The 12438-nt window shown below is 43.9% G+C and overlaps 1 protein-coding gene across 1 annotated transcript in view; it reads right to left on the bottom strand.

The window, feature by feature from the left end:
• The window catches only part of SLC7A14 (solute carrier family 7 member 14), a 111174-nt gene that overhangs the window by 14900 nt on the left and 83836 nt on the right, over window positions 1-12438 (bottom strand). Inside the window, exons 5-6 of the mRNA XM_004756566.3 lie at window positions 4967-5113; window positions 2218-2426 (exon numbers count right to left, since the gene is read on the bottom strand). Of these exons, the coding sequence (XP_004756623.2) occupies window positions 2218-2426; window positions 4967-5113 (356 nt within the window). The remainder of the gene's footprint in view (window positions 1-2217; window positions 2427-4966; window positions 5114-12438) is intronic.

A 12438-nucleotide genomic window follows, 5' to 3' on the forward strand; every position in this document is an offset into this window, starting at 1 on the left:
CTTCTGGATTCACTGGTTTCAATTCAGCTCCTATTCCTACCGTAGGATTTGGTTTTCGAAGTATAATTTAAAAAGAATTTACTTGAATGCCTTGGTTTTGAGGCAAACTTCTTTATTAAAGTTCCTACTTCATTATGTGATGTGAAGGGTTGATTGAGTTTAGGAAGTATGTCAGAAACCTGAATTGAAGTGCAAGCTTTCCTAGGAAGAAGTGATGGATGGAGAATTCACATACCTGCTTGGGGTTCCCTGTGTTACCCAGTGTGGTCAGTCCACGGATCAGCAACATCAGTATCACCTTGGAGCTTATTAGAAATGTATATTTTCAGGTTTCACCAGAGACCTATTACATCAGAATCTCTGGGCGTGGAGGCTAGCAAATTATACTTTAGAAAACCTCCTGAGGATTCTGATTTATGCCAAATCTTGAGAAGCACTGCTCTATAATGAAAGTGCAGGGGTTTAGCTGGCAAAACAGCACAATTCAGAACATGTGCTCATAGATGCAGCTAAATCCAGCCAGCTACCAACTGGAGAAGACCAACAAAGGTGAATGAATGGCAGGTACTATTTTAGTAGTTCCTGTGGGCCTTAAGTTGGTTCCTGCTCTCCTCCTCCCTCTCCTCCTAAGCCTCCCTCCTCTCCTCTCTTCCATTTCTCCCTTCTTTTCTTTTTCCTTTCCTTCCTTCCTTCCTTCCTTCCTTCCTTCCTTCCTTCCTTCCTTCCTTCCTTCCTTCCTTCCGAGAGAAAGAGAGAGTGAGTGTGAATGAGGGTAGGGGCAAAGGGAGAGGGAGAGAGAATCTTGGCAGACTTCATGACCAGCATGGCATGGGGCTTGATCCCACAACCCTGAGATCATGACCTGAACCAAAATTGAGAGCTGGTCACTTAACTGACTAAGCCATCCAGGTTCCCTTCCCTTATTTTTGTGTTTTACACATGACTGTTGGCTGAGCTTGGGATTTTTCCACTTAACTTTCTTTGAGAGCAGAAAACCCTTTTGGATGTGTGAAGTTGTTACATCTCCATGATAATTGGCCTCTTCTGGATCAGTCCAGCTCCCAAACATGGCAGCTCGGACCTTGTGATGACTTTGAGGGTATGCAGAAGAAATGAAGCAGAAGATGACAGCTGATGGCAGAAAGTCCCTGAGGAGATCCCTCCATACCCCTGAGAGCTCCTTGATCTCTATGCTTTATTCCTTGCTTCGTGCAGTTGAAGAATGCCTTCACTGCCTGTCCTCATATGGTGGGCACTGGGAACCAAGAGGTGGGGCACATTCCCTTTGTGTCCATGGACAGATTGGCCACTTCATGGCCAATGTTAGTGTAGTTAAAAATCTGGTCTTTGGAGTCAGACTGTCATGAGTTTAAATCCTGGCCCCCCACTCAGTAACTGGGTGTTGGGGCAAGTTATTTTCACCTGTGTATACTCATCTTCTATATTCATTTGCAAAACAGAGTTATTATGACAACTAACTGAAATACTGTATACAAAGCACATAGGATACACAAATATTCAATAAATGGTAGCCATTGTTGCTACTGATATTAGGCTCTGTTCGGAATGGTCTTATCCTCCCTGTGATGGTAGATTGGAATGTTTGTGGCTTCAGAGGGGCTGTGGAGAGATGGGCAATACCAGGCCTCAATTTGAGGGCAGGCCTGAGATGTTCCTTCCCTCTGGAAGCCGCCCCAGTGTGACAGTTGGACACCCAGAATCTTCACAAAGTAACACACAATGCTGAACAAGAGGGATTGGGCAGTTAAGGGAACATACTAGTTTGTGCTAGATTGAGGGACCCAGAGTCAAACTGAGGGACCCTTTCAGGGCTTATATTCCTTTCACTCAAACTCTTTGTTAGGGTATGTGACAAATTCCATAGTCTATGCGACTTACATTCACATCAAAATTATAGTCAGTCTGGGGCACCTGGGTGGCTCAGTGGGTTAAGCCTCTGCCTTCGGCTCAGGTCATGATCTCAGGGCCCTGGGTTTGAGTCCTGAGTCGGGCTCTCTACTCAGTGGGGCGCCTGCTTCTCCCCCTCTCTCTGCCTGCCTCTCTGCCCTCTTGTGATTTCTCTCTCTGCCAAATAAATAAATAAATAAATAAATAAATAAAATCTTTAAAAAAATTATAGTCAGGCTGACTGTGAGTGACATTATCCCTGGACAGGTATGGCAAAATAGAATACATTTCATGGAGCAAAGCCCTTACCTGAAAAGGAGCCCATCACCAGCCATGGCATAAATGACCCTTGGCATTGGGAAGAGGGAGCCCAGCAAGCTGACTGTCAGTCCTGCAACTGACCCAATGGCCACTACGAATTTTGCAGCGTAGAACCCATGGGCCACAAACATCTCCATGAGCGGGGATTCCGTGTCGATGGCACTGTATGGCACCATCAGAGTTAAGATCATGCTCACCTGTTAAAACAAGAGAAAGCATGGCTGGAGGTAGAGAGGATGGTCAGCATGGATGGATGTTCCACAGGAGAATAGAGATCTGGATGTTGGATTTGCCACTTCCTGGCATATGCCCTTAATTTAGACCAGTCACTTGGGTTCCAGAGCTCTTGGTCTCAGTATTTTCTCCTCCCATTAGAATTTAGTGGTCTTGGAGAGATGATCCTCAGTATCTCTCGGGCCCTTTCATAACTGAGGAGTAAGTATGCAGGTATGTAAGCCCCACAACAGCAGAACTACATTGACAGTCCAATGAAGGGCAGATATTACCAGATGGAAGGAATGGCAGCCAAAGGCACTGGAGCCAGGGCCTAGCAGCATACTGCCCACATAGCCCAGACTCTCATTTGTTTTATACTTTCAGGGTCTTATACAGTCTTAACTATATACTCCCTTTTACCCTGAACACCAGAGATAGAAACTCCAAAGATAAGTGATTGGAAATCCATAGCCAGTTAAAAGATGTGACCCAGATAAGGGCTCATATTTCCATTTCTTCTCTGCAGCTCAGTGCCAGGAGCCAAGCAGACCAACAAACAAATTATGGCACTGGGATGGAACCCAGTTCTACTCTGGTTTTGTAAGGCTATTGTGGTTTTGCTTATCCAGGAGTCACTTGGCTCCCAGGACCTATGTGATAAATATAGGTGATAAATCTGCCATAACATCCTTTGTATGTGATAAATCTGCCATAACATCCCTTCCTCATGGCCCTGGGCCATGAAGCCACCGGTCATAAGGCCAGGTCTTCCCTGGCCTGCAGAGGCCAATACTGGCATCAGGAAGGGAGTTCAGAGCCTGAAAGGGAGAGGGCAGTGCATTTCTAGACCACTTCTTTGCATATTTCTCAGGAGCCAAAATCCTCCGGCGAAGCTGTGGGCTGCTAGGGAGGACAGGAGGATGGAATACCACAGCCCCACGGTTTGGCTCTTCTGATGGTGGGATGACAGCCTGCTGACCAGCACAACACCGAACAGCCCCTGAGTCATGGGTAAGGGCCATGTGTTGTCAAAGAGAATGTTTCCCAGCAACTTCACCACTTGCAACATCCTCTTCGGGGGTGGGCTAGAGGAGAGTGGGACGGATCCCTACAGCAATTTCCATTGTGCCTGCTGTGCACATTAGATCAGGATGGGCAAAAAGTTGATAGATGCATAGAAGTACTCTGTAGTCTATAAAGTGCTGTTCTATGAAAGGAATTGTGATTATTAACTTTATTGTGTGTGCCACAGGAGTTGACCCCAGGAGGAGGCAGACGGATATGAGGGAGGAATAAGAGGGGAAAGGCAGAGCTGAGTGTCTCTGCTGCTCTTCTCACATCACTCCCTAAACATGCTGTCTGCAGGGATAACTAGGGTATGGATAAAATGAAGCCACTTGCGTGTGTGTGCATAGGGCGAGGTGATAATTGACCTACCCATAAAACAATTGTGAGGAGCAGGTGAATTCCTTATAAACCACATTGAAGGCTACTCTTGTGTTTTCCTTTGGTGTCCAGGACAATATTATTTTGCAGCTTGCCATCATGATCAAGCCAGCCACTGGTCTGGCTTCCTTAGTTGCTAAAGATGTTATTGTTTTGCTTTAGTTGCTGGGAGAATGGTACTTTTCCTATGCTATGCAGCTGGTGTAGCAGTGTTGATAGGACATGTCCCCAGCTGCTGGCTCTTTCCTATTTCTGGTAACTGAAGTGAGTGGGACCCTCAGGGCCTGGGGCATTGGTGTAATGACATACCTATTGGCTTCTCAACTGGTTCTTTCCATTGCCAGGGGTTGGGTGGGGGGTATGTTGGTTGTGAGTGAACTATTTCTGTGATAGAAATTCTGGGATGGGAGCTGACAAATGACACAGGAGGGGTGTGAAGATCGTCTCAGGGAAGTGACCCTGAGAAGACAAGGCTGACAAGATTTCTTTTAGTCAGAAAACCTTAAAAAGAAGCTTGGGCCAGTGTAAAAAGAGGGAGCAACAGCAAAAAGAAATTTCCTCTGAGATTTAAGGGGAAGAGTGTCTCTAGAGGATGATGTGTTCTCTCTCCCCACTCTGGGAGAGCCTTGCCTCTCGCTGCCGGGAAGTTCCCAGAAGACAGAAGAGCATTGAGGAGGGTGCACAGAGGTCCACAATGCCTCTGCTTGCACACCCACCCGTTACTGCCAGCCTATGATCTGAGCTCCTTGGACAGCAGCCCACTCCCTGTACACCATCCCTGGGCAGCAGCAGACACCCAGAGCCCGTGTGTGTGGGGGGAGGAATGGGGATGGAGACACAGAGACCAAGGGTGAAGTGAGGGCTCAGGGCTGCTCACATGTCCAGTTTGCAGTCCTGATTTTCTTCTTGTCACGTGTGGATGGGGATAGAGCATGTGTGGACACATACATACAGTTACCAAGATTGCACAAGGAAGGACCACTTCCTGACAGAAGGTAACCCAGTCCCAGAGCTCCATTTTAAAGTCAGATATGAAAAGGCCATCAGGATGGTCCTGAAAGGATGTAGTACTTACAGAAACATATGCTGTCAGGCAGATGACCAGGGAGGCGGTGATAGCATAAGGGATGGACGTGTTTGGATTCTTGGCTTCCTCTCCAGTGGTGGCGATGATGTCAAAGCCGATGAAAGCATAGAAACACGTGGCTGCTCCTTGCAGTACCTGGTGGGATAATGGCATTTCTCAGACTCAGAGTGTCAGGGCAGCACAAGGGCCTAACACACGGTACCAGCAACTGCCCGTGTCTGGTGACATTCCTGAGCAGCAGCAGGAGTAACATAGTGGAACTTGTGCTCAAAGCTTGAGTTCTGATCTCCTGTACTTTCTAGCTGTGCGACCCTGGGCAATTCCTTCATGTGTAAAATGGAGATAAGGAGAATTCTGGCTAAATGAAAACTGGGTTGTTCAACACATTCAGATCATTTTGGAAAATAAGTGGGGTTATAAGCAAACCAATAAGTTGGCTATCCCTATGTCTTGGGGGGAACTCATGAAAGCTCTCTGTGCTTCATTTTCATTCAGTGGTTCTGACCCACAACCAGGGGCTGTGTGACCTCCCTTAGGGGATGTTTGGAATGTAAGGAGCTACTTGTGAGGGTCACAGAGACATGGGGCATGCACTTCCAGCATTTAGTGGATGGGGCTCAAATGCTAATGCACAAGAAGTTGTCCTGCCCAAATTACCATTAGTGCCCCGATAGATCATTTCTGTGGTAACTTCTAGATCTGAAATGCTATAAAAGATGTTCAGATCTTCAGATATCCTATTGTCTTTCATGGGAACATAGGTAGAGACAGGTGGATTTTTTGCTCTTTTGGAGGCTTGGTGACTTAGTTGGGCTACAAGGCAGGAGAGGATGTGTGGTAAGAGGCCCTGTAGGCTGTGGAGGTAGTATCCAGTGACATCTGCTGGATGTCTGTCAGACAGGAGCCTGCCTGGCTCCAAGGGTGGTTGGGACTTGATAGTCAAGATGTCAGTGAAAATCTTCCCTTAATGAGAGTGTTACTTTCTTCCAAGGAATCAACTAATATTTCCCCCACCTAACCATTTGCAATGTCAGCTGAAAGGAAAAAGTAGGCCTCTTTGAATGCTTGGGGAATGTCCTTTTAGGGGAAGGTGAGAGAGCTTTTTCCAGGCTTGTGTGTAGAGGGTGAGGGGCCTTGGCAGTATGCAAGCTCTAGCCAGGGGTTCAGAAATGAGATTCGTTACAGAATAGACCATTTCCCCTCTTTTCTCCACATACAGCTTATAAATGCTGAAATTCAATACATGTGCCAAGCGGAGAAACTGTGTCCAAATTCTCACTCTTAAACTATCCTACTGGTTTCTCAATAAGTAAAAGACAAAATACTAAGTACTGGAACCTACCGGTACATTACAAACTGAAGATCTTCTCAAACCTCAGAAGCAAGTTTTGGTCAGAAGTCTCCCCCCCGCAGGTTTCTAAAGTTTCAGTTTCCTAACTGGGGGTTCTTATCCTGGGGTCCATTCAACTCAGGGGGTCTATGAATTTGCTGGGAAGAGATTACCTTTTTATCTTTACTAACCTCTGACTGAACATCAGCATTTCTTTTAATAACGAGTGTAGGTTACAGACAGTACCTGTGACTGTGTCACCAATAGCGATCAGATCTTTTTTCCATAATAGATTGTTGTAGAGATGTTGAAGTATCATTTGTGCTTGTTGCTACTTCCAAATTATGATAGTTATTAGACATAGATATTAATATTTAAAACACCAAAGAAGCACATTGTTATTATATCACAATTTAAAAATATTTTTATAACTATATTTTAATATATTTAAATGTATTTGATTTCTTTTGAATTCCTGTGCAATTAGGTTCTTCATTTATAAACACGATTCTTAGAGGAGCTCAGAGTCTTCACCAGACTGCCAAGGAGCACGTGGCACAGAACAATCAAAGAGCTCCTGGTCTATTCTAATAAGTCAGGTAGAAAGAACTTCTCAAACAAGCAGTTGTTGTCAGGTTATAGGGGCTACTTTCTGGGAGGGGAGATAACTCTCATTTTACTTCAGTAAAGTCTTTCATTTCAGGGAATGGAAAGTGTTTGGATCTCCAGTCAAGGACAGAAAACAGATCTCACTTCATTGTGCATGGAGGTTCACAGGTTTGGAAACGTGCTTGTTTTCAGTTGTCTAGGAAATGTTTTTGGTTTTTAAGGATGAACAGATGCTGGGATTGCAGACTCCTTAAACTGCCCCCATCAAGGAAAGCGTTGCTTCAAGACAGCTTCCAGAAAACAGGCTCTGCTTTCTCTTCCTTTAACATTCTTCTTCCCTTACACATTTATGCACATGCGTGCACACACGACTCCTGTAAATCATACGGATCTGTTACGCCCATAAGTTGGATGATGTATTGCTCCCAGTTAGGGGAGACAGTGCGATGCCTCTTTGGTGTGGTCGGTTCTGGATGGAAAGTTAATAGATATTGCCAGCCCTCACTGCTGAGGAAGGGGGAGGGTGGAAGTGTGTTAAATAAGAACTTTGGGGCACGTCTACACTAGAACGAGAGGAGAGGTCTGTAAGCCATGCTGTATGAGGAATCACTGGGGACCTAGAGATGTGTAACATGAAAAGAAAACTCAGTGAAAGACATGGAAGACACCTTACAGTTTTGACGTACTGACGATGAAACAGTTGGAGGAGAAGTATACTGTGGGCTCTAGAGGGAATCGCAAAGCCATACAGAGGGTGGGGGTGTTGGGGGCGGGCACTGGATTTGGTTAGGAGAGCAGATTTTGTGGACTATCAAACTGAGGGTGGTTCTGTCACACACAGGCTTGGTGACCTAGAACAAGCTCCTAATCTTGGAGCCTCATTTTCTTAAATGGAGATGAAAATAGTATTTAGTTCAGAGTGTGGTTATGAGGATTAAATGAGATAATATAGTGAACTTCAGTCATAGAACACAGTAGGTGCTTAATAAATATTAGCTCTTGCTAACAGCATTTTTTATTCCTAGAGTAAGAACACTTACTAGAGCAGTAAGTTCATCTAGAACAGATGAACCCAAAGGCATAAACAAATTCTTCCTCTTCCTTGTTTCTTTTTTTAGAACTGGACATATATTTTATTAACTACTCCATTTTGACAGGCATTTTGTGATATGGATACAGCCGTGAGCTTAACCCCCTGGGGCTTCGAGTCTAGAGGACACTTGAAGACCTCAAGTGTGACCTTGACTGTGGTAATAAACTAAACAAGATGTTTATATTCTTTGTAAGATACAAATGTTACTATTTTCCAAACAATTTAAAGAATAGATGGCAATTACTGATAATTATGAGTTACCAGAATATTGACTAACTCTGGTCAAGCTGGGATTCCCAGGAGAAACGTTTGCGGAGAGAACGTCTGTCAGCCTGAGTTTGCTGTGTAGAACTGGAAAGCCATTATGACTGAAGGATGACTGGCAGATCAAAGGTAGGATGTTTAGAGGTTCCACTGCATTAGGTAGGAATCAGAATTTAACTCGGATGGTTTGAATGAAACGATTTCAGTGAAGGCCCCATTTATTGTCCTTCTGGAGCATAAAACAGAGTATGAAGGGTGAATAATGGATCTGGTGTGTGTGTGGGGGGCAAATCTGCAAGATCAAACAGATTCTGATCTAACAAGACATAGATCAAATAAACAGATTATCGAAGAAAAGAGCATAAAATTAGCAAATAAATTTACCTATTTTACTTAAGTTAGTTTGAATGAGTTTTTCTTGCTTGTAAACAAATGATCCCTGATTGATGAATACAAAAGAGCCAGGAAATGAAACTGTGTATGGGTGTGTCTCTACCCTAAAGACCACTACTAAAACTACTTTCCACTTCGCTCTATCCAGATCACAGATCTGGCCACTGGTATCTGTGATTAGGATTTCCTTCCAAGTATGGAAGAATGTGTGTGCACTTAGGAGTGAGCATCTCTGAATGAAATTGGTGGGTGAAGTGTGTTTCTATGTGTGTCTCTAGGTTCACTGGCGCTTTATCCCAACTTTTAAAATTAACTTTTTAATTTGATGACATAAGCAGAAATGGTTTTCCAAAGTCAAGCTGGTGTAGCTTCTCAGCTGGGTGACGCAAATCAGCACATCCCCTTAGAGAGCTTTAGTGGGGAAAGCAGCATGTGCCTCAGTTGCTGGAGGGCTGGCTGCTGCTTATTTAGCTGTCAAGCAATGTCGTTATTGGCATGCTATTCAGGGTGTGGAGTCCCTAAAAGCTGGCCTCCTATGTGGAATTGATATTCGTGAGGCAGCTCTCCATACTCTGCGTTGGCCATTCTGCCAGATGCCTAGGAGCTAATTAGGTACCTTTATATAATTCACTCCCAAGGTAACAAGACAAAACTCTGACTTTAATAGCGTTTTCTACCACCCTCATGCTCCAGATCTATTAGCACCCTGTCCACAGTGACAGCGGAATGTGCTAATAGGTTCCAGCAAGTGAATTAAATTGTGGAGAACATGAAAAACAACTTTCCCTTTGTTTGGAGGCAGTCAGCATTCCCCACAAATACTTGTTATGGACCATTTTCCTGGGAGCTATTTGTGCGGGTAGAGTGTCTCATTTGGTTCAAGAAAAACCATAAGATATCATCGAGAACAAATAACATACAGGGAATACACATCCAGCAATGTTCAGGGGCTGAGGAACTGTAGAGGGAAGCAGGGGTTCAGCAGAGGGCCAGCAGTTACTTGATCTAGAGAAAAATGTTTGTTGTTCTTAAGCTCTTTAAGACCAAAGAAACATTTGACCCAGAACCTGTAAGTGAGTAAACCATTCCTTAAGCTATTTTCTTTGGAAGGATGTGGTTGGAGCAGGGAAAGAGTAAGCTTATGAGGGGTCCATGGCCAGAGGATAGACTGTTCATTATTAGCCCTTTCAAAGTATGTGAGAATTGTGTTTCAAGTCATGTAATGGTATCCTTATAAAACCATCTCCAACACAATGATCTTCTCCACCCCCTCCTACCTGAAGTGGATTAGAACTCTGAACTAGGCCCCTTGTCAGGGGTAGAGGACAGGTTTTCCCTAAGGAGAAGACCATTCAGCTGCCAAGTAGGCAACTCACCTTGTTGTTGACAATTGTTAGGTAAGAGAGTAGCAAGTGTGTTTGTTAACGTGGTAGATAACATGTTCATGAGAGGGTGTCACACTTTAAAAATTAGGATCCATATTCAAAGTGTCCTTGCTAGGGTTTCCTGGGTGGCTCAGTCAGTAGAACATGAAAAATCGAACTTGGGGTCATGAATTCAAGTCCCATGTTGGGCATAGAGCTTACTTAAAAATAAAACAAAACCAAACCAAAACCAAAGTGGCCTCACTGGATTGGAAGGGTTACCAGAAAACAAAGTTGAGAATGAACAGGTCCAGGCCAGTTTGCTAGGGAGGAAATGTACCGCGGAGGAACCCAAGGCCAGGCGGATAGGAAAGAGGATGAGTCAGCACCATCCTCAAACTGGGCCATCCTTTGTGCTCAGCTGATGCTTTTCGTCACAGCCACTAGAACACATATTTGAATTTCCTACAGGGATAATGAATTTGCAGTGAAAAAGGCAAAATCCCAGCAAACTTTTTTAGTGGCCAGTGACAAACCTACTCAAGACAGTGAGGTTGGGTTGGAATGAGGTTAGTGAGGTCGAAGGTGCAAAAAAGAGACAATTGGTTTCATGTGTCCAAACCCAGGACGGGGGAGTAGTGGAGTAAATAAGGACTTTGACTCAGCCAGGACTGGGATTGAATTTCAGCTCTATTACGATCTAGATCTATAACCTTAACTTTCCTCAACTTAAGGTATTTTGATGTAAAAGTAGAAATCAGGGCTGTAGTGAAGATTACCTGAAAAGTGTATATGAAAGCATGTGTCACAAAAATAATGGCAAGTTAAGAATGGCATCCTTCCTTTCCTTTCTTTTATGTCTGCCTTCTGATCCTCTTTTCTTGCTACAAAAACTAGTGAAAACCTGGGATACACCCAGGAGCCCCTAAGTCTGCCTTGATTAGTTCCTTCCTTGATGGGGTAGATTCCCGACTATCCCAAAGAGGGATATGGGGCCCTTGAGTGTGAAGAGGAGACCCCCAGAGAGAAAAAGACCCCAGAACAAAGACAGAGGGACAGTTCAAAGACCGGTTCATCTTCTTCAGCATGAACAAAGGGTATTTGGAAAGAAGAGATTAACTGCTTCCAGTCTTTACATGGGGCCTAGACTATAATGTGTGCCATTTGGGTGAGCTCTTAGATTTTTGAAAATTAGACATGAACTGAGTAATTAAAACATGTTTTCAAATTGTTTTGCTATGATGTCTTAGTAAACAATGTACTTTGGTCTGGGCTGGTTTACACTCCCATGTGAAGGTAAGAAAAGAGGCTACATCATGTCCTAATGCTTCTTCTAACTCTAAGACTCTATGGTTTTGTGAAAGTTTAAAGGAAGGGAGAACATAACATGTTGGATTAGTTATCTTATTACATTTTTAAAGAAGAGTCAGAAGCAAGGAACGACCATGTAATAGGAAGCAATTTGGAGTCACATAGACCCAACTAGGAATTTCAGCCCTGGTGCTGACTGGCTAAGTGACCCTGGCTAAATGCGTTCTGCCTCTCTGAGCCGTGGATTCTCTATCTGTTAAGTTGGGCACAGCAGTACCTGCTTTAAAGTTTTGTTAGAACACAATGCTGGGCACCTAATAGATAACTGATAAACTCTAAACTGTAAATAGTGATAATAAGCATCACTATTATTAACCTCACAAGGTGCACCAAGAAACCATTCAGGATGTTATTCGTTTTGGCAAACTTTTGGTACAATTAGTTTTCCCAGGTGATGAATGAGAAAATCCGAAAGCACAGAAGTTAGCTGTTGGCCAAAGTCTTAACAATAAGTCCATGACCTCAAAATTTCTTAGATTATGAAAAAAAAAATGGTGAGAACGTTTTTGTGTGCTAGGATAAAAATGCAGTTGAGTTCCGGAAAAACACTTTTTCTTTGCCACTCTTGTAATTTGTTGTTTCTTTTATTTGATAGGAAAGGAACGATATGTATTGGAAGAAATTGTTGACTCGGGGATCAAGAATGGGGTCAACAGCGTCTTTGTCTCTTCTGGTTTTGACCAGTTTCAGGATTTATGCATTTTAAGGAGGAGGGATGAAATCTGTGGTACTGTGGAATTCTTACAGATAAGCAGAAGACTAGAAATCTTGGCTTGAATTGCTCTCTTGCTTATTTCTCTGCATTGAACAGTGTGGCACGGTTCGGAATAAATAGGAGTTATTTTGAGCACTCTCCAGGAGAGATTTCTGGTCCCTGGACATCTTGGAGGGAAACCAGTCTAAGCCAGAGCTTTTTACAAAAGCAAGTCTGGTGGAGTCCCAGACTTGTTCTCTGCCAGGGCTAGTCAGACGTGCCTCCCTTTGGCTGTTTCTTCTCCTGCTAGATGAGGGGTAGCAGCAGGTGATTCTTTAGATC

This window comes from Mustela putorius, unplaced genomic scaffold, assembly GCF_011764305.1.
Source record: "Mustela putorius furo isolate JIRA1106 unplaced genomic scaffold, ASM1176430v1.1 tig00003834_pilon_pilon_pilon, whole genome shotgun sequence".
NCBI lineage: Eukaryota > Metazoa > Chordata > Mammalia > Carnivora > Mustelidae > Mustela > Mustela putorius.